This window comes from Lacerta agilis, chromosome 8, assembly GCF_009819535.1.
Source record: "Lacerta agilis isolate rLacAgi1 chromosome 8, rLacAgi1.pri, whole genome shotgun sequence".
Taxonomy (NCBI): Eukaryota; Metazoa; Chordata; class Lepidosauria; order Squamata; family Lacertidae; genus Lacerta; species Lacerta agilis.
In genome coordinates, this window is record NC_046319.1 from 15,688,034 (window position 1) to 15,709,931 (window position 21,898).

Consider the following 21,898-nt stretch of genomic DNA (forward strand, 5'->3'; position numbering starts at 1 on the left):
AGAGGAATGGTGGGAAGCACCAGCTGGGGAACCCCCAAGGAAAGAAGACTCAGAGCCAGGAGATTGGTGATGGGATGACGATGAGTTGTCAGAGGGAGAAGAGGGAGCAGATTAGCAGGAGGAGGTGTTAGAAGCTGAAGAGGCAACAGGATTTAGTGATCAGGAAGAGGCTGTGGCAGAGAGCAGTCCAGAGTCAGAGGCAGAAGTGGAGGCTGGAGGGAAGGGGGCCCAAGAAGCAGAGATGAGGCAGGCTAATGATGAATCCAAGGAGTCTCCCCCTCCAGCTGTAATCAGCTCCCCTTCCCCTTGGTCTCCCAGAAGCTGCAGGAGTATGAAGAGGGCAGAGCAAAGACAGATCAGGCGGAGAGGTCTCAGGTTGCAGCTGCCTTGTTGGGGCAAGAACTACTGGGGAGTTGCTGTTCTTACTAGGCCTGAGCTGTTTTGTTTCTTTGACTAAAGAGTTAACTTCGCTGACACCTTGTGAGTTATTGTTGATCTGCACCCAACCCCCCCGCTTGACAGCTATATACATGACCCTCTGTGTTGACCTAAACTATCCATGCAGCCCATTAAGAACGTAAGAGGTGGCTCATACGTAAACATTTTTGAGGTTTGCACTTCCACAAATGCCACACAGATGGCAGTTCCTGTCCAGTCATGACAAATGATGGTCACATCCAAACCACACATTTGAAGCACTGTTGTGATGCTTTAGGAATCATTCCTTTAGTGTGGCAGCACCTGTACTTTGTGGAACTCCCTGCCCATTGATATAAGGCAGGCGTCGTCACTGTACCCTTTTAGTGGCCTGATGAAAACTCTTCATGTTTGGCTGCATCTGTTCTTAAAATTTTTATTGTGTTTTAGAGGTTTTTAAATAAGTTTTTGTTTTATTTTAAATGGTATTTAAAAAAAAATCACAGACATTTTTGCCATCAACCCCACTCTGGGCTCTTTTGGGAGAAAGGGCAGGATTAATAAAGATATATTTAATAAATAAAAGGATGTCTTGAATACATAAAAGAACAAGAAGAGCCCTGCAGGAGCAAAACAAAAGTCATCTTGTCCAGAGTCCTATTTTTCTCACAGTGGGGTCTATCAGGTGCTTCTGGGAAGCCCACAAGTGGGGCAGGAAGGCAGTAGCCCTCTCTCATTGTTACTGCTTGATATTTTTAGTTGGTGGTGGAGTGGAGCACATAGCAACAGGGAATGGTCTGTTGGCATTTGATGTACTTTTCCCCACTGGCATTTGTCACCATTTCCCTTTAAAACTTTCATATGGCAGTGAAATCTAGAAGTTAAATGATGCATTGTTATGATAGTGTGCTAAGGGTTGTTGGGGGACACACACACCCCTCCATTCTCTTCAAAGAGCTACAATTCCCAGACTTCCCTGGGAAGAGGGGGAGTGATTTTTAAACCACTCTGAGAATTATAGCTCGATAAAGGGAAGGGGTGTGTGCGTGCCTCCTAACAATTCTCAGCACCTTTAGCAAACTACAGTTCCCAGGGGAGTAGCCATGGCTGTTTAAAGTAGTATCATAGAGCTTTTAATGGATGGGGCCAAAGCGAGAGGAGGGGGGGGGGCATTTCTGTGTCATATATTCACTTTGTTCCTTCTCATCCCGTTGCCTCCCTGTGAAGCTTGCCACTGTGATCCCGTGGGCTCGGTGCGCGATGACTGTGAGCAGATGACAGGCTTGTGTTCCTGCAAAACCGGCATCACCGGCATGAAATGCAACCAGTGTCCCAACGGAAGCAAGCTGGGAATGTCTGGCTGTGAGAAAGGTGAGGGGGGGAGGGGCTGCTTTCTTCGTGGGCTTTCCGCTCCCACATTGGTTTGGAGAACCCAAGATTGCGGTATAATACAACCGTTTGTGAATATGGCTTCAACACCTCTCTGGCTGTGTGTACCCCACACATCCTAAAGCACATTGCTTCCCCCCAGAGAATCCTAGGGTTCCTGGCGCTCTTAACAAACTACAGTTCTTTGGGGGGAAGTCGTGTGCTTTAAATGTGTTTTATAAATGTAGCAGTGTAATGGCAAAATCAGAAGTACAAGGTCCCTTCATGGTAGTCACAACCACACCCTTCTAAAATTATACAATATTAATTAGGGGTGCATTGCAACAATTAATGCAAGTCTCCATGCATTGCTTTTCAGCTAGATCTATTATTTCAGCATGTGCACAGACACGGACAAAGGATTTGGAGTGCTCCAGTATCTTCTTTCGGGGGGCCTTAAGTTGTGCTTCACATGTAGCTCCATCCCACATAACAGAACTTGCACACCACTCTCTTGAAACAGAAGCACCTTGTGTTTGCAGTGTTCCTAAATGCTTAGCATGGGAGCATACAGTGGCTAAGAAGCTCCCCTTTCGTGCAGATTGGGCAGCTCTAGGATGCTAGAGGCAGTTGACCCTGCTGCAGAAACAGTTACCTCCCGTGACCCCAGACCACTTCCCCACTGCTTAGATGTGTGGTGTGCATGCCGCCTCCATCATCTGCAAAGGAAGACCTACCAACTGTTAGGCAGGATCCAGATGTATAAGTTTTCATGGCATGCCTCTACTGTTTGTTTATCCTACCCTACTCAGACCCATCTGCACCCTCGTCCTGCACTGAAATGGTGTGTGAGTTTGGGGCGTCCTGCGTGGAAGTAAATGGCTTTGCACACTGTGAGTGCCCATCCCCACTCTGCACGGAGGCCAACATGACCAAGGTAAGTAGACACAATTGTGTCCATTGTCAGCCCTACTCAGTGTAGGACACACACACACACACACACACACACACACACACACGACATAAGTAGACCTAAGCTAGTCATGTCATTAATTTCAGTGAGTATCTTCTGACTAGGACATAACGCGGGAGACAACTCCTAGAATTTATTGTTCCCGTTTTACAAATTGAGGGAACAGATGAGCTTATTTACAGCTGAACTCAAGTCACCTGTGGTCTTACTACAACCTGACCTTGCTTCACCTTCCACTGCCCTCTCTTCTCGTGTTAGCTGTTGCCAAGAAAGTACTTCTTCATTCATTGCACAGTTAAATCATCAAACTTGCTCCCTCCGGAGGTAGTGATCGCCACCAACTTGGATGGCTTTAAAAGACAATTGGACAAATTCATGACTGATAAGACTGTCAGTGGCTACTAGCCACAGCGGCTATACTCTGCCATCACAGTCAGAGGCTGTAATGTTTTTGAATAGCAGTTGCTAGAAACCACAGGAGGCGCTTGGGTCCTGCTTGAGGGTTCCAGCAGGCACCTGGTTGGCTACTGTGGGAACAAGATGCTGGATGAGATGAACCAATGGACTGATCCAGCAAGTTTTTCTTATGTTCTTACACTTTTATGTTCCCATACCCCCCAGAATCTTACTGGGCTTTGATCTCTGTCCCTGTTGTATCAGCAGAGGAGCATCCCTGTTGCCTCTCCACTGGAGAACCTGGATAGCTCAGTCGGTTAGTGCACGGTGCTGATAACGCCAAGGTTGCTAGTTAGATCCCTGTAAGGAACAGCTGCATATTCCTGCAGTGGACCAGATAACCCTCAGGGTCCTTTCCAACTCTATGAGTCTGAACTGCCATTATCTGTTTCACTCTCACTCATTAACACACACACACACACACACACACACACGTCAACAGGCTCAGGGCTGATGCTCAGCAGCCATTGGATGAATTGTTTTGATGAATTGTTTTGCTTTTTGCCTTATTGCCTTTTTTATATGGCTATAATGACTGTGATGGTCACTTACTGTATTTTTAATCCTGTTATTACTGAGTGCTGGTTTGATCTCAACACAGTTGCTGGAAAAGCGGAATTACAAATATCAAATCTGATCAAATATCCTAGGTCTGCGGCTCGGACGGAGTGACCTATGGTGACCAGTGCCAGCTGAGGACCATCGCTTGCCGACAAGGGCAGGTCATAGAGGTGAAGCACTTTGGCCAGTGCCAAGGTAAATACATGTCAAGCTTCTTGTTTGGGCAGTGGCGTAATGGTTATAGAGGGTTGAACCCGGACTTGGGGCGCCAGGGTTCAAATCCCCATATAGCCACAAAGCTTACTGGGTAACCGTGGGCCGGTCACCATCTCAAAACCTAACCTACCTCATGGGGATGTTGTGAGCATAAAATGGGGAAGGAGAAACCATGTATACCACCTTGAGTTCCTTGAAGGAAAAGTTGGCATATAAATTTAATTCATTAATCGAGAGATAGATAGGAACTTGGGGGCAATTGATTTATTGATTGCATTTGCACCTTGCTGTTTAGCCAAAAAGGGTCCCACAGTGGTTTATATACAGCCAGGTAAAACAAGACATTCCCTGCCTATAGGCTTATAATCTTAAAAAAAAAAAAAGACACACAAGGGAAAGGGGGGGGGCAGAAATCAAACTCAGGCATCAAATTTTAAACAGCTCTTTTTAACTACTACTGACAATCAGTTATGATTACCAGGGGTGCTGGGGTGCAGTTGTGGGGTTATGGACCAGCTAAAATGAACACAGAACTATATATTTATTTTTACCTGTGTAACCTGCCTTATAGTCCCAGTAAGTCCTCACAAAACATGGATGGGGGTACTGTGACCTTTCTGGTGTTGAGCTACAACTCCCATCATCGCTGCCCATTGGCAATGCTGGTTGGGGCTGACAGGAGACAGATCCACAGCTAAAATGTTCATTTAAAAAAACAACAACAACAGTGAAAAGATCCAAATGTCAAAAGCTGCCGTCAAGGTCTGAGTTAAGGTCTGGGAAGCTATTCAGCCTTCCGATGTTGTGTGAATGTAATAAGCAGGGCTCAAATCTTAATGACGAGCCTTCAGGTTTTTCGACCCTGTAATTGTCAAAAAGCCAGATATCAGATTTGTTCTGAAACAAAAGAGAGCAAATATATACACTCTTTTGAGCCTTGGTGCCTGATGAGAGGTTATTGATTTTGGCATGTGATATGCAAGCCAATCTGATGTACTCACTTGAGTTGCAAACAAATTGGTACGGGAGCAGGTCTCAAATTCCAAAGGCGTGCTTTGGAAATCTGTTATCTCACAATCAGTGGTGGAGCCAAGTCATTTTAGACTCTTGACTCTGTGGCCATTTTTTGTGTAGCAGGGTGTGTGGGTCTCTTTAAATAACAAAGTGCATCACTTCACCTACTCCAACATGCAGTCAGCACATCCTACTGTATTTGAGGTCCCTCCGGCTCTCTTCTGCCCAGTGGGCCCTGGATAGGTGCCCCAAACTCTTGATGACACCACCACTAAAATAACTATTTTCTCCCAGTTTTAACATGGTGATGAAGAAGCACCATGAGTCACACTTGCAAACTTGTCACCAATCTGAAAAGTAGGGAAGGCCCCTCATTCAGTGGTAGAGTGCCTGCTTTGCATGCAAGAAGTCACATGTTTAATCCCTGAGATCTCCAGGTGGTGCTATGAAAGTCTGGAACCCTGGAGAGCTACTCAATGGAGATCGTCCTTATGATAGCCTTCTAAGTGCTTTGCAAACCACAGACAGCAGCACCCATGAGGTTTATTCACCCACTTCTCTGTCCCCATATGTGACTTGTGGGCTGAGCCAGCTTTGGCAAGTGATGGTCCTGGCCTGCCTCTTAACCACTGCCTTCCTTTTGCTTTCCCTGCAGAATCCATCACTCATGCCAGCCACGCTACACCACCTGCAACCTTGGGACCCCTTCTCCCTCCAACCCCTCAAGCCACCCCCCAGGTTCCTGAGCTGCCCAGGACGCCAGGCAGCTCCCAGCACTTTGAAGTCAAGGCTTCCCCGCAGAGCCACCCAGTCACGCGGCGGATCAGCACCTCCCCTCGCCCAGCCACAACTGCTTGGACCACGCATGGTGTCCGCCAGACCACAATCCGACCTCTGTCGACTGCCCCGGTTGTCCCAGTCACCAGCCAGCCAGCTTACGTTGAGCCAGGCAGCGCAGAAGGCAGTGGGGACCCAGAGATGGGCATCAGTGGAGACCAAGAAGGCAGTGGTGCAAGCTCCACCGGTGAGCTGGCTGTGCCGTTTTCATGTCAGTTCTTTGTTGCCTGAGGACCATGCAAAGGGGTTGCATTCGCCTGGCAATGCATTCTCCCAGGCATTTTATACCTGAGAATGGCATGCTGTAATCTGGGTGCCACTGCAGAGAAGGCCATGTCTCTGGAAGGGGGGAAACCACATTTTTAGGTTGGCTTTGCTGATCAAGTTTTTCTTTAAAAAAACAAAACTGTGGCTACCAGGGTCTGGTTTGGCCTTGCACAGCAAATTTCTTGTCCATGTTGCTTTGGAGTGTAAGACTCTCAATAGCTACTAGCCACTTAAGGCTACATTCCCCCTACAACGTTGGAGGCGGAATGCCCCTGAATACCAATTGCTGGGAATCATAAGTGGGGAGAGTTGCTCTCATTGTCCACCTAGCAAGTTTCCCATAATGGTTGGTCACTGTGAGAAGGGGAGGGTGGACTATGATGGGCCATTGGCCTGTTCCAGCAAGGCTCTCCTTTTGTTCTTATTCATTGTATTCTCTTGGGATGGCTTTAAAAAGTGGACTATGCAAATTCACGGAGGAGAAAGCTCTCAATTACTACTAGCGATGCCTCTGAATGCCAGTTGGTGGGGGCCACAAGGTGGGAGATTTGCTGTTGTGCTTGTGTCCTGCTTGTGGCCTTCCCGTTGGGGCATCTTGTTGGCCCCTGTGAGAAAAGGCTGCTGGACTAGATGAGCCCTTTTGACCTGACCCAGCAAGGCTCTTCTCAGAGGCAAATTTGCAAATATTATCCTCACAGTGTAGCCCTTTTTCACAGACCTGTCCTGCAGGAATCTGATCAAGGAAAACAACAGGATGTCCACAAAGAAACCTCTTGTGATAGGATCTTTAAAATCCTAAGAGTTCTTCCTCTCCCCCAAAAAAGATTTAAAGCCTTCTTTCTGTTGTTATGCAGGGGACGAGGAGATGGAAGAAGTGAGGGTCACGAGCACCCCAGTTATAGAGAGGGCCACATGTTACAACACCCCCTTGGGATGCTGCTCTGATGGCAAGACAGCTGCTGCCGACGCAGAGGGAAGCAACTGTCCAGGTAAATATAGTTTTGTTCTATTGTAGCCTGACTTCCATGGGCAAAGTGATCCATAACTCGCCTTAGTTGGGAACAGAATCCCAGCTAAGCTTAAAATCCGTTAAACTGTCACGGGGACTCTGCAAATTGTAGTTTTGCAAAAGAGGGTACTGTTGTGCTCTGAGGTACAGCATGGCCCGGCCAGGGTGTGGGACAAGGTTCAGGCTGGAATGCAAGGCAGATGTTTGGGTTGGATGCAAGGCAAGGTCCAGGAACACAGAGCTCTGAAGCTGTTCTGGGAAGGAACAAGCTATAATGCAGCCCTTATATAGTAGCAGCAGGAACAGCCTTACCAGTAGCACCAGCTGCATTTCAAGAGGCTGTTCTACTTCAAGGACCCAGTCTTCTCCAGTAACCTCCTGCTGTGACGGAGCAGGGGAGCCTCACATCTTCCTAGGAGTCCTCTGAATCATATCCTTGGGCTGGGGCTGGGGGCTGAAAGCGTTTCTGGGGCAGACCCTGCATGCCCTCTTCTGCTTCAAAGTCCTTGCCCTCATCCCCTGGTGTTGAGGACGCAGACTCCAGGGTTATGACGGCCATGCATCGCTAAGAAAGAAAGAAAAAAGAACCTTGGTAAAATTTGCTCAGCATTGTTACTCTGTCCTTGGCGACGTTTGAAGACTAGCTCATTTCCAACCTGTTTTTCCTGACCTCCTTCTCCACTGCCAGTGAACCCTGGGTAAAGTAACTCTGTTTTAGGGACCAGGCCTTAAGTTCCCTCACAAAACTTCAGATCTTTCTAAGAGGCGCACCATGGCAGCCAACCCTGTTTCAGCCTACGTTCAATGTTGACAATGTCAACATTCCCTTGGGCCAGGGATGGGGAAGCTGTGGCCCTCCAGACGTTGCTGGACTCCCATTTCTGATCAGCCCAAATCTTCCTGGCTTAGTTTTGTCGGGGTTGAGGTGAGTTGTAGCTCATCAACATCTGGAGGGCCACTTTGCCAGCTGCCCTGAAGCTACTGCCTGGCTCCTTGTCTGCTCTCCTGTTGTGGCCTTGGGAATAACAATGAGGGGTTTGAGGGACAAGGCAGTGGAAGGGGGCAAGTCCAGTATGGTGGCTTTAATGTCTGGGTCCAAAGGCTCCTGAAGGTCCAACAATGGTGTAAAGGGATCATTAGGGAAGGAGATGATTTTGTAACCATTTATAACACCCTTATACCAATGGTGCAATGGCATTTGGAATATTGTGTACCATTCTGGTCACTGCACTTCAAAAAGGATATGGTAGAGCTTGAAAAGGTTTGGAAAAGAGCAACCAAAATGGGGCAACTTCCCTACGAAGAAAGATTACACCACCTGGGGCTTTTTTAGTTTAGAAAGAAGGGGAGATTAAAAGGCGACATAATTTATAAAAATTATGGAGGAAGTGATAGAGAGAGAAAATGCTGCTTCTCTTGTAGCACTAAACTTGCAGGACACACAGCTACAGACATGGCTTCTAGGAGGCTGGTCTAATTGCTTTGTGTTTCCCCATTCTTTTGAAAGGATGCAGTCCTGACCATGCCCATTGTGATGCTGATCATTGCCTGTTTTTCCTGGGGTTGGGGTTGAGCAGGCGGTCTTTTGAAGCCCATGGAAACATCAATGCGTCTGAGGAATAAGGTTGCTTGAGACTCTCCTAGAGACTGCAGAGGAAATGAAAACAGGGCAGCCAACAGCAACCTAATGGGCTGAGTAGATTTGACGCTACCTGATAACAAAACTGGACCAATCTGCCTAAGCGGCTTCTCGAGTCCAGCTCTGCTCCTCAGCAGCATTTAAGTAGCAATTGCAGCAAAATGTCTTGTGGCACCTTAAAGACCCTTGGCTGTTTTTGCTGAAAGACAAGCAGAGATAGCTGACGCCTCTGGAACTTGAGCACAGATTCAGCAGGCAGGACACTTTTTGCTCAGCTACCACTGAGCTGTGGGTTAAGCTTCATAATCGGAATATTTCCCACGTGTGAGTGTCCTGATTTGCCCGTGGACACGTGAAGTGGCTTTATCTTTACGAAAGTGTATAGATAAAGATTTATATGCTGCCCTTCCTCCCAAAGGAGCCTAATAAAAATCACAATTGAAAACAAAACATAACCACATTGGAGCATTTCAAAACTCTTTAAGAACATGTTAAAAAAACAAAAAAAACCAACAAAACATCTAACACAAATTTAAGAACAGATGTAACCAAATAATGCATTTGGATAGACCAGCTGAAGCAGCAAACCTGCATGGGTTTATTTGAGGACTGATGTATTTTACTTTCACAAAAAGTAAGTTTCTAGTCCCTATTGCTACAGAGGCACCTCTCTTTTTGAGAAATTAAATTCTGTCCCCGGCATTGACAGCTTTTTCTGAAAAACAATCTTTACTTTTGTCTTTTTGAAAATGTATTAGAAATGTGGTAGAAAATAAAAGGAAGTTGCATCAGTAAAACTGGGAAAATAAGTGTCTTTCATCAAGACTTGTTTAAAATTAATATATTCATAATTCAACATGCACAAGAAGTCAGAAGGGAAAGGAAGCATCGTTATCAATACATCTCCTTCCTCAGTATTGTAAAAGAAATAGGATGCTGACCAAATATAGCTGGACTGAGATGATATCAAACATAGGAATCCCACTAAGTCATATTGAGGATTAGACTGGTAAAATGTTTGAATTGCTTTCATCACATGTCACATGTGTCTCCTTTTTCTCCTTCATTTGTGTATTAAGGATACTGAGTACTCAAATTCTCTTCTGCTTTTAAAGGTGTTTTGCTATGTTAATGTGTCAGAAATAATCTGTATGTATAACAAAATGCTGGCGTTCGCAAATGGGGCGTCACATTTCTGCAACAGAAATAATTGAATAGTGTTGTATCCAGCCATGCCCTTTTCAGAGTAGACCCACTTCAACCAATGCACCTAAGTTAGTTATATCCATAATCTCAAATGAATCTTAAAAGTAGAACTAGCATTGGATACAACCCTCAATTTTTAACATTTTTAAAACAAAGGTTTATGGCTGTACTCTCATGCTGCCACTAAACCTTACCCTTACCTGACCATAGCCACTCACTTTCACCCTTGTCCTTTCCCGGATCCCTTCGGTCCTTGCTCCTGTGGTTTCTTAGAGAATACCATGCGGCAGCTGTTTCTACCTCCTCTTTCTTTTCTCCGTCCCTTTGGGAGTTTCCCAGAAGCCCACCTTTTCTGCATGTGAGCCCCGCACTCCCCCAGCCTTTGTTATGTGACATGTATTCCTTCTTCCAGCTAACCGTCTTGTTCTCTTATTACTCAGCCAGTCCAGGACAGCCACCATCCAGGGTGGAGCTTGGAGGAACCTGTATGGTAAACTCTGCCGATTCTAAAACACTTGGAGCCTTCGCCTTATTGACCCAGCATTCTCAAAATACTAACCTCCATAGCGCTGAACACCCCCACCCCAACCCATCCAGACTAACCCCAGACTCTGGCACTACCCATATACTGCCATCTTCTCGCTTCCCCTCCCCGCCAAGGGACTGAACACTCTTTATGGTTGCTTTGCTGTGAATACTCTGTTGTTGTTGTTGTTGTTCATTAATGCTGTTCGCTTCTCTGTTGAGCTAACAGATTTCTGTCTCCTCCTCTGACTTCCCACCCCTTCCCGCAGCAACAAAAGTGTTCCAGGGGGTCCTCATCTTGGAAGAGGTGGAAGGCCAAGAGCTTTTCTACACGCCAGAGATGGCTGACCCCAAATCAGAGCTCTTTGGAGAGACCGCCAGGAGCATCGAAAGCGCGGTGAGCACAAGCAAATAAGAATATGCTCAGGCCCTAACATCAACCCCAGAAGCCCTCCTCTTTGGCCTACAATTTGGTTAGCGTGCATTAGGGACAGGCCTCTTCAGTGGTAGCCTCCACACTTGTCGAATTCTCTCTCTTGAGGTTGTCTCTCTCTCTTGTTAAGTGGACCCTAAACAAACAAACAACGAGACCTGCAACAAAACATTACCGTGTAGATGGCCTTTGTTCAGGATTCCAGATACTCCATTGAGATCTTCCTCCTACCCCCACCCCCACCCGTCCCTCTGGTTTTGCATTCCTTTTCTCAACGTGCTGCAGCTGTTGAACATGCTCAGTCTACCTGAAAGGTCCCTCCGCAAATGTTTCTAAATATTTTTCTTTCACAAATGTCAGGGCTTCCCCAAGCCTGCTGATACTTCTCACTGGTGGCACATGGGTGGTTCATAGCCTGAACATCAGAAACAGATGAGATTACAGTATATTTTACAGAACTTTAGAACATTCAAAACCATTCACGTACCTGTGTTATATATTTACTAAAAGACATAAGTTATGTGAAATGGTACCGCAAGTACCTTTCCCTAAACCTTTCTTGCTTTCATTTTATTTTCTCACTGCCCCACTTGCTGGACCTTTAGCTGGACGAACTTTTCCGCAACTCTGACGTCAAGAAGGATTTCAAGAGCATCCGGGTACGAGACCTGGGCCAGAGCAATGCTGTGCGTGTCATCGTTGAGTCTCATTTTGACCCAGGTGAGTGCCACACTCCATTTCTGCTGGATAATAGTAATAATTTATTATTTATACCCCGCCCATCTGGCTGGGTTTCCCCAGCCACTCTGGGCGGCTCTCAACAGAATATTAAAAACACGATAAAACATCAAACATTCAAAACTTCCCTAAACAGGGCTGCCTTCAGGTGTCTTCTAAAAGTCAGATAGTTGTTTATTTCCTTGACATCTGATGGGAGGGCGTTCCACAGGGCAGAACAGGGATCACTTTCACTGGGCTGATCAAACAGGTCCATGCCCTGATTCTGTGAGAACACAAACAACACGTGGGAAGTGGGGGGGAACACACACATGGGAAGTGGTGTCTGGTATAGAGTTCCACCAGACACCACTGTGTGTGTGTGCATGCGCGCGCGCACACACACACACAGAGCTGAGTACTAAGACCTTTTATATAAGTGCTTTGGATTCCAGCTGATTTTTTATATGTGTTTCTTGCAGCAAAACAAAATTTTGTTTTAATGCCCTCCAGGCCCTCCTTTTTATTGAATTAGCTAAATCATTAACAGTTCAGGAACAAATTTTTACGCTCATGATGGTATTTTAAAAGCAAGACAATCGTATTTTCCTTTGGTTGAGATATTATAGCACTGACATTCATCCTTGTTCTTCTGTTCCATTTCCCCCCCTGCTCCCTTCCAGCCAAATACAACACTGCAGCTTAATCATTAATAAGCCACTACCCTTCATAGAGTCTCCTTGGTAGAGACACCATATGGATTCAAATGGTGAATCCATGGAAAAGGTGTATGGATTAGGGAATGAGTTAAACACCACTTCTACCCCTCTTCCTGAATATCAAACATACAACTTAATACACAGCAAATTAACAGGTCACCAAGGTATTATTTCTTACTATCTCCTGCACAGCTATTAAATGAAGGTTCCAAACTATATTCTAGGATTAAATTATGAAAATAAAATTCCATTCAAGTGTTCCCTTCATTGTATTTGCTTTCCCATATGATTTTTATACTGTTTTTCTTTTATTTACATTGCCAGTTGTATAGATCCTCGTGTGCTTGTTCTTGTCATAGAGCAAAGTTGTGTATTTTTTTTTTGAAAAACCCTTCCTTTTCAGTAGCGTTTCAGCACACAAATAATTGAAGATTGAGACTTTTTGTCCCTATACAGATAGATCCATGATTTAGTCCTTTAAATAAAATCACACCATTTTGGCTATGAAATTTCTCGGTCCTTGCCCTGCAGGCAGCTGAGGAGTGAGGGCTCCATGCGCTCTTTCCACATCACTCAGGACTACTTTTAAGGCTGGAAATTGCTTGTTAAGCCATTCAATGAAAATGCTTTCTTTTCAGACCTTCAGTCCCCTCAACCTGTTCAGCGGCACCCCCAATCTAAAATTGCCCCTCCTGCTTTAATCCTCCCATGATTCTGTGTGTGATTGGAGATTTGTTGTAGTTTTGATTAATTTCTTAATGGCAGGTTTATGTCTCATTCTGAGTTCCAACGCTTCACTGGCTGCGGCTGACAAATCTGTAAATTTTGCAGATAGATCCTTTAAGTTACATCTTAATTTCACTTTTAAAATCTGTGAATGCCCTGTTCCATTGCTCTTTAAGATCCTTTCAAAATTGCTTTAAACTGTCTTGAAAGAGCTCATAATCCTGTTTGGAACAGTGCACAGATTTCCAGGCCATAGTAGAGTCCATTTCTTAATCTGTTGTGGCTGAGTTTCCAGTGCTGTCCTTAAGATTAAAGTAACTGCTCAGTTATTTTTTCTTTTACTCATTGAGAGGAGGAGAGCACAACCCTTGATATGCCAGTTATAGGTGGGTAGCCGTGTTGGTCTGCCATAGTCGAAACAAAATAGAAAATTCTTTCCAGTAGCACCTTAGAGACCAACTGTGTTTGTTCTTGGTATGAGCTTTCGTGTGCATGCACACTTCTTCAGATACCCTGAAACAGAAGTCACCAGATCCTTAAATATAGTGAGGGAGTGGGGAGGGGTATTACTCAGAAGGGTGGTGGGAATGGGTGATCAGCTGATAGGTGTGGAAAACCTTGATATGCCAGTAATTATTAGGATCAGCTGATAGGTATGGAAAACCTTGATATGCCAGTAATTATTAGGATGTCCCCAAGCTTTGAGACCCTTAAAATTGCTAAGAAGGGAGGTGGAAGGTCAGAGCAGATGGCTTATTCTATCATTTTAGCACATGATGTCATCATACCCCCGAACTTCCATTAAAAAAAATAGCAGGTTTCTAGGCCTTATGATGGTGAAGATTCACTTGAAAATGTGCGAGTGATGCCTCACAAAGCCTCAGATGCCAGAAGGGTGGCTTAACAAGATTAAACTTGCCTTAGGTCATGGAAATGATTTTGTACTTGTGTTCCAAACATGATTCCAGTTAGGGCAAAACTCTGGCTTGTCTCTAGCTAAGTTCTGCTCAGAGTAAACCTATCAAAATTAATGGACATGTTAGTCATACTTCAGTGGGTCTACACTGGGTGGGTCTAGCATTGGATGCAACTCTCTGCCTCTTACCTGTAGGATTAACATGGTGCAGAATGTCCATTTAAAAAGAATGAATGAATGAAATAATAAGTACAGAGTCCACACACAGCCCTATATTTAACCAGACAGAGAGAAAGGGAGGCTCTTGCTTACAAGAAGGTCGTTTGTAAGCTCAAAGCACGTATGAGCCAGAGGGCAAAAAATCCCTCCTCTTAAGATGTGCCTTTTGCCCTGCAGCAAGGACCAACAGGGGAGGTCTGTGGCTGGAGCTGACTGCGTGCTGGCCCTCCGAACTCCTTTCCGTGGGAGTTGGGGGGAAATGAAAGGGGATGGTTTCCAAGGGTGGCGTGAAAAGAATGTTTCAAACCTTCCAATGCCTCATACTCCCTCCTTCCCTTTCCTGGGTCCTTGCAGCCACCACCTACACAGCTGCCGACATCCAGAGGGCCCTTCTGAAGCAGATCAAAGCCTCCAAGAAGAAAACCATCCTCGTGAAAAGGCCGCAGCAGGAGAACATCAGATTCATGGACTTTGGTGAGTTCCTCCCCCAGGCCAATCCTCATCTGCATTCTCCCCCCCCCCCCGCCTTTTCCTTCCCTCTCTGCCTGGGTTGTGCTTTTTTCCCTTTCAAAAGATGTCTCTACTTGGCTGCTTTCATGCCTGGAGCCTATCAAAAAGTGCCCACTGGCACATTGTGTCCCCCCCTTCCTTTCCACTTTTGTTTTGAAACACAGGTAAGTTTCTGTGCTGTTGAGGTGTGAGCTGCAGATATTCATCTAGACTCCCCTGTGGGTGGGGATGGGGGGGGTGAGATCTGCTTTTTTTCCAGCCTCAAAGCCCTCCTTGGTTCGTTTTGGAAAGACAGGAGCTGTATCACAGTTAATGAGCATGAGATCTCCCCCGCACTTTTGATCCTCTGCCGTGTCCCCGGCAAAAGCGCAGAGGGACAATGTTCACATTGCAATTGATGGGCTCTCTTAATTCAGAAAGAAGTACTCTTTGCAATCTGGGAGCTGGGAGTGTTTCAGGTGTGACAATACCTGCAGATTGCAAGATGCGTTTTGGAGCCTGAATGCTGAGGCCCAGGTGTGGCGACAAGGGTTGGCAAACAGCCTGATGCCATTCCTGCTTTGTGTCGAACACCCCCCTTCCCCCCATAAAAATCAAAGTCAGCAAAAGAGAATTATTGCTTTTCCTTGTCCAAGTTGAGACCATTCATGTTGCCTTTCCTGGAAGTCTCCGAAAGCTTGGTGCTAGCAATGTATAGCAACATAGAAAGTCAGACCATTGCTCCCTTCAACTCAGTATTGCCTGCGCTGACTTGGTACTGTCTTCCCTGGAGTTCAGACAGGGATCTCTCCCAGCCCTACATGGAGATGCCAGGGATTGAACCTGCCAGGGATTGAACCTGCGACATTCTGCATTCAAAGCAAGTTCTCTACCACTGAGCCACAGCCTTTCCCCAAAAGAAAGGGACCTCTTTGAGCAGTGCCCCCAAAACTCACTTCTCCTTTATTGGCTTTCCCTAGACTGGATCCCCCAGCTTTTCACCACCACGACCACCACCACGACGGCCAGCACCATGGCACCGGCTGCCACCACCACTCGCCACTTCACCACCACCGCTGTTCCCCGGGCCCTGTACCCAGGGAGGTCCAATGGTAAAGCAACCGGGGCAGTCACCACCAAGAGACCTGTCACTACCGCACCAGCCACCACCGCCAGGAAGAAGCCCATGCGCCTGACCCCAACCCCAAAGAAGCCGGCACGCCCCTGCGATTCCCACCCCTGCCTGCACGGCGGCACCTGTGAGGATGATGGCCGGGAATTCACCTGCAGTTGCCCAGCTGGAAAAGGAGGGGCAGTTTGTGAAAAATGTAAGTGTCTTGGCGAGGGTGTACTGTGTTTGTGGCGGGGGTGGGGAGAGACACACAGCGGAGCCCTTTTAAAATAGCCTAGCAGATACAGATGCCTGCAGTATGTGATTATGCAAAAAAGAAAAAGAAAAAAGAGAAAAGAGTGGTACCAGGTTTGAAAAAAATTGACTGCCCAAAGCTAGTGATAAGTAACAGAGGAGAAGCCTCACACCTCTGTTTGCCCAGGGAGCAGGCCAGCATTTTGAAAACGTCTTTTGTCTCAGCACAGCAAGGCAACTGAATCTGCAAGTCTCAAGGGCATTTACTATAGTCTTGTCAGTTGCAGATCATTGCAGAGCCCTTGCTTGAATTGAAATGGTATGCTTTCTATCTCTAATATCAAAGTCTCCAGAGATATAATAATGTTTCTTTTCTCCCACTCTACTTGCTTTTTTAATAATAATAAAAACGCTTCACCTTTTACACTCTTCCATCTCTGCCTGCCCTCTGCAGCGATCAGGTACTTCATCCCCAGTTTTGGAGGAAAATCCTACCTGGCCTTCAAAATGATGAAGGCATACCACACCGTGCGCATTGCCATGGAGTTCCGGGCTTCCGACCTCAGCGGGCTGCTCTTGTACAATGGGCAGAACCGCGGCAAGGATTTCATCTCCCTGGCGCTGGTCAACGGCTTTGTGGAGCTCAGGTGAGTGTGCTTTGTTTTGGCTCAGGGACCACACCAGCTGCAAGAAGGGAGGGGAGGCTGAGAGATAGAATTTATCAGAAGAGCCCCTGCTGTGCCAGAGCAAAGCCCCACCTAGTCCAGAATTTCCCAGAGTGCTCAGCATATAGCAGGTGTGGGGAACCTCAGGCCTGGGGGCAGTATGGTCCTCTCCATGTCGCCTTTGGAGAGTCTGGAGCTGGGGGCATCTAAACATCAATCAGGGTGCAATGGGACAGCTTAAAGTGTGTCCTTCCTCAATCTTGGCATCTTCCCACGTGGCGGTGTCAAGCATTGGTGGGGACTCCTATATCGTAGAGTAGAGGGTACCAGCCTTTCATGACCCAATGGCCACATTTGTCCTAAATTAACTCTCTGAGGGCTGTCAAACAGCAATGGGGGGGCACTTCATACAACACATATGCACACTTTCCTGAGTTGATCCATGCAAATCAGCTGCAGAGAAGAGGTTAATGCTCCCTCTTTACTCTGAGGTTCAGGGAGGGTGTGGTTTGAAACCCCGTTGGGTACTGAGCTTGGTGGAGGGTGGAGCTGCAGCCATTGCTAGCCCTACTCAGAGTAGACCCATAGAAAGTTATGGTCATGACTAACTCAGGTCTATTAATTTCAATGGGCCTACTCTTGAGTGAAACTTGGTTGGATACAGCGCTTTTTCTTTTATTGTCTTTGTGCCACTGCCACCCAAATTGGTGGGCCATAAAAGTCCGCCTGAAGGACCGGATCAGGCCTCTTGGGCAGAGGGTTAGCCACCCGATTTGCATAGGGTTTGTCCACCAACCACCACACTGAACTCTGTAGGTGGCAGAGTCCTCTTCCCAGGTAAGTCTCACTTAATCCCACATTGGTTCTGAGAGGTCAGTGATAAAATATAGCCCCCTGATACAGCGTGGGATGTAAAAATGCTGCTAAAGTACTCCCCATGTTATCTTCTGCGCTTTCATTCTCTCAAAAACTCTGCAACCTTTCGTGCCTTCCCTTCTCCAACAGCATTGGTTAAAGTAAAACTCTCCCTGCCACTCCTCTGCTTGCTCTTTTCCAGGTTCAACACAGGCTCTGGGACGGGCATCATCACCAGCAGAGTGCCCATTGAGCCTGGCAGATGGCACCAGCTGGTTGTCAACCGCAATCGAAGGAATGGCATGCTCTCTGTGGATGGGGAGCCACATGTCAACGGTGAGAGCCCCAGCGGCACAGATGGGCTGAATCTCGACACGGATCTCTTTGTTGGAGGAGCTCCAGAAGATCAAATAGCAGCGTGAGTAGTTGGTGGGTGGGTGTAGAATATATTTTGTTTGCAGGGTTGTTCTAGAACCCCATGACAAGTAGATGTTGAGTACTTTTGTATTTGTGGGGAAAAGCACTGATTAAAAAGAAACAAACTCCCTGCAAGTAGAAAAGTAGTGCAGCAGGAGGGAGAGGCGGTTTAGAACCCTTCTCTCCAACATGCTATTTTAGTAATTGCTGCTGCTTCTGCTGCTGCTGTTAATTAAATTTGTATTCCACCATTCATCAGGGTGGTTCACAACTTAAAATTACAATATAAAAAACAAAAAATACATAACAAAAGTAAGAACAAAAACAAAACCACCCCTCCAATAATTGGACGAGGAATCAAAATCAGTCAATCCAGGTTTCTTTATATACCTCACTTCTTGAGTCTCATTCTGCACTGTTTATACCTAGAAGATACATCAATATTCCATAACAATGGAGCTGGTTTTAAAAATGGACCATCAAAACTGGCAGAATTGCAGGAACAAACGATTCAAATAAGCAACTCAACAAGGGCTGACGTTCTAAGAACAATGCCTTATAGAAGAACTAACAATGATAGAATGATGACACCCGCGAAGAGCAAATCGCAATCTGCTTCTCCATGCTAGCAAAAAAGAGGAGAAGATGCACAGCATCAGCAACAAAAACAAAAACAGATTAAATTACGATGTCAGTGTTAAAACAGGTGCAGTGACAACGTTAAAATGCACAGCTGAAAGCTGAAATTTAAAAACGGAATCCCTGATTTAGCCCACGACCGGGAGGATGAATAGGACAGCTCACCATAATGCCAACCCAGGATTCTGCCACCTTATTCTGCTACATGTGTAGACCAGGATTTTAGGCTATAAGCATCTGAGATTGGCAGTAAGGGTATCCTGAGCAGACACTGAGGTCATACATTTAAAGCATTAGGACATACATTTAAGCATCCATGGCTTTGCCCAAAGAAATCTGGGAGCTGTAATTCTTTGAAGATGCTGAAAGCTGGTAGGAGGCCCCTGACCCACTCACAGAGCTACAATTCCCAGAGTTCCCTGGGAAGAGGGATTGACTGTTAAGCTGCCCTGGGAATCGTTAAAAGCCTCTGAGATTGACTGTTGAACCTCTCTGAGTGCAAATCACTCACCCCACTCTGAAAAGGAGCCTTAATAGTTATTTTCCTCCAAAATATAATGTATACAATGTCTGGCTAATCTTTGCCTGCAGTAAAGGGAAGAGCTGTTGCTTAGTGGGAGAGCAGGTGCTTTGCATGCAGAAGGTCCCAGGTTTGGAGCTGGGACCCTGGAGTGCCACTGCCAGTCCGTGCAGGCAGTACTGAGCTAGGTGGGCCAATGCTCTATGGTATAAGGCAGCTTCCTGTGAAACTCTGGAGAGCCACTGCGAGTCAGTGGAGACCAACCTTCCCCAGCCTGGTGTCCTCCAGATGTTTTGAACTACAACTCCCTTCAGCCCTCGCTAGCTGAGACTGATGGGAATTGTATTTCTGGGATGTGCAGACTGGGGAGCACCAGATTGGGGAAGGCTGCTGTAGACTTTACTGAGTTAGTAATTATTTTGTCCCTATAAGATGCCAGAGATTGACCCTGGACCTTCCAGAGAGATAGCATGTGCCCTGGTCCCTCCCCCAGATATCCCTCCTGGGCATGGGATTTCCCTGCAGCTGCTCTTCCAGCATTGTCCATCCAGCCACCCCTCCTGAACCTCAGCCTTGTTCTTCTGTCTTCCTCTCAGGGTGGCAGAGCGCACATCAGTCACAACTGGCCTGAAGGGCTGCATCCGCCTGCTGGACGTCAACAACCAGATGTACGACCTGAGGGAGAAGGGCAGCGACGTGCTATATGGCAGCGGAGTGGGCGAGTGTGGCAACAACCCCTGCCACCCCAACCCCTGCCACCACGGCGGCCTCTGCCACGTCAAAGAGGCGGAGATGTTCCACTGCGAGTGCCTCAACGGTTACACAGGTGGGCCTAGCAGGGGAAGGGAGTTGTCTGGACCCTTTTGCCTACCATAGGCTCGTTTTCTTTGTGCAAAGTGTGGTGGGAAGGGTGACCTGAACCTTTCTGCTTGACATGATAGCTTTCCGGGTGCAGAGTTGTTGTTACTTACCCGCCCCGAGGCCCCAGAGCAGGTTGCGGCAATTAAAGCATGAGATTTAAAACAGTTTAAACCATCTTAACAATCACAAAAATAAGGCGGTTCTTAAAATATACGCCTCAGTGTCGAAAGGCAAGGTAAAGATGTGTGTCTTCGGCATTCTCCGAAAAGTGCCAGGCGCATCTCTGTGGGGAGAGAGTTCCACAGCTTAGGGGCTGCCACAGAGAAGGCCCTATCCTGGGCCGCCACACTCACTGGGCCTCGGAGGGTGGAGGAACTACCATGAGGGCCCCCTCTGCTGATCTCAGCTCCCAGGAGAGTCTGTAGGGAAGGATACCGTCTTTCAGAGTTGCAGAGTGGTGAGGATGACAGTTGAAATCTTTCTGCCTCACATGCTAGCTTTCTGTAAATGATGTTATATCTTTGTACCCAAGAGAAAACCCCAAACCAGCTAACAGTAACATACCAGGATAAACACAATTGTGTCGAAACAACATGGTTCCTGACTTAGCTGACCTTTCTCTCCTTTTCCTTCAGGGCCAACCTGTGCTGACGAGAGGAACCCCTGTGACCCCAACCCATGCCACATCTCTGCCACCTGCTTGGTGCTTCCAGAAGGGGGTGCCAAGTGTGAATGCCCCATGGGGCGGGAGGGAGAGTTCTGTCAGACAGGTAAGTGGTGCTTTGTCTGATATACATTGGTTGCTGTGGACTGAAAAACATTGCAGAGCTGAGATATGGTTGGAGAGAGAACACTCTTAGATGGGCGTTTGACATCGGTCAAATTGGATGAATGCAATGAGATACAAGACCAATCAAAAATAAAATTAACTTTGTTCAAGTGATTATTCCCAGGATCACCTACATTTATGTGCGTTCCTTTTCTAGCATGCTGAAATCAGTATATATTTGGCAAGCAACCCATATATAATTTTAACAACATTTTGTGTGTCTCCTTGTTTCCACACACACACTCCCCTTAACATTTAAATAATGTTGCATTCAATGCTAATCAGTCTCACAGTGGATGCAGTGAAATTAATAAACTTAGCTAACTTAGGACCCTTAATTTCAGTGGATCTATCCTGAGTGAAAGTTAGCTGGGTAAGGAGTGTGCATGCTGTTGAGTTGTCATGTATTAAAATATTCCAAATTCCAGTGAAAGCTTTGAAATTGTTTTGATATAACATATAAAATGCTGCTGTATTATACCCACTTACCTGTCAGTGAGTGCCCATGAACTCAATGGGAACTACTAATGTGCAGACATCTACAGGAGGTTCTGAAACGCTGCAATCCTGAGTACCCTTGCTAGGGAGTAGATCCCATTTAATGGGGTTAAGTGTAGATACAGGATTTCCCTGTAAGTAATTCACTTGAATGAATTTCCCTTTCCCGCTTAATATTACAGTTCAACTACTTTCGACTACTGGCAAAAAACATTTCAGATATTTATACAAGCATGTGGGATGCCTTGTTTGTTTGTTTGTTTGTTACTTAGTCTGACGTTTCTGCTGTTTGTTCCCTCCATTTCCCCCTCTCCTTAGTCACAGAGCTGGACCAGACAGTTCCCTTCTTGCCAGAATTTAATGGGTTCTCCTACCTAGAGCTGAACGGTCTCCAAGCCTTCGTGCCAGAGCTGCAGTAAGTTCTGTTCCCTCTGCTTTCTCATCTCCCTTTCGCCTGCGCAAAAGCAATTCAGTTTAATGGGGCATACATATCACGGGAGCATTTGAAACTTGCCTTACACCAAGTCAGACCAGTGTATTG

General features: G+C 46.4%; 1 protein-coding gene across 6 annotated transcripts in view; it reads left to right on the top strand.

Moving 5' to 3' along the window:
• The window catches only part of AGRN (agrin), a 231,126-nt gene that overhangs the window by 189,932 nt on the left and 19,296 nt on the right, over window positions 1–21,898 (top strand). For all 6 annotated transcript variants that reach the window (XM_033156285.1, XM_033156287.1, XM_033156286.1 and 3 more), the window contains 14 exons: window positions 1,645–1,788; window positions 2,598–2,722; window positions 3,865–3,970; window positions 5,661–6,029; window positions 6,964–7,098; window positions 10,758–10,885; window positions 11,527–11,641; window positions 14,573–14,692; window positions 15,688–16,035; window positions 16,528–16,720; window positions 17,796–18,011; window positions 19,766–19,995; window positions 20,666–20,800; window positions 21,676–21,772. In XM_033156285.1, the coding sequence (XP_033012176.1) occupies window positions 1,645–1,788; window positions 2,598–2,722; window positions 3,865–3,970; window positions 5,661–6,029; window positions 6,964–7,098; window positions 10,758–10,885; window positions 11,527–11,641; window positions 14,573–14,692; window positions 15,688–16,035; window positions 16,528–16,720; window positions 17,796–18,011; window positions 19,766–19,995; window positions 20,666–20,800; window positions 21,676–21,772 (2,461 nt within the window). The remainder of the gene's footprint in view (window positions 1–1,644; window positions 1,789–2,597; window positions 2,723–3,864; window positions 3,971–5,660; window positions 6,030–6,963; window positions 7,099–10,757; window positions 10,886–11,526; window positions 11,642–14,572; window positions 14,693–15,687; window positions 16,036–16,527; window positions 16,721–17,795; window positions 18,012–19,765; window positions 19,996–20,665; window positions 20,801–21,675; window positions 21,773–21,898) is intronic.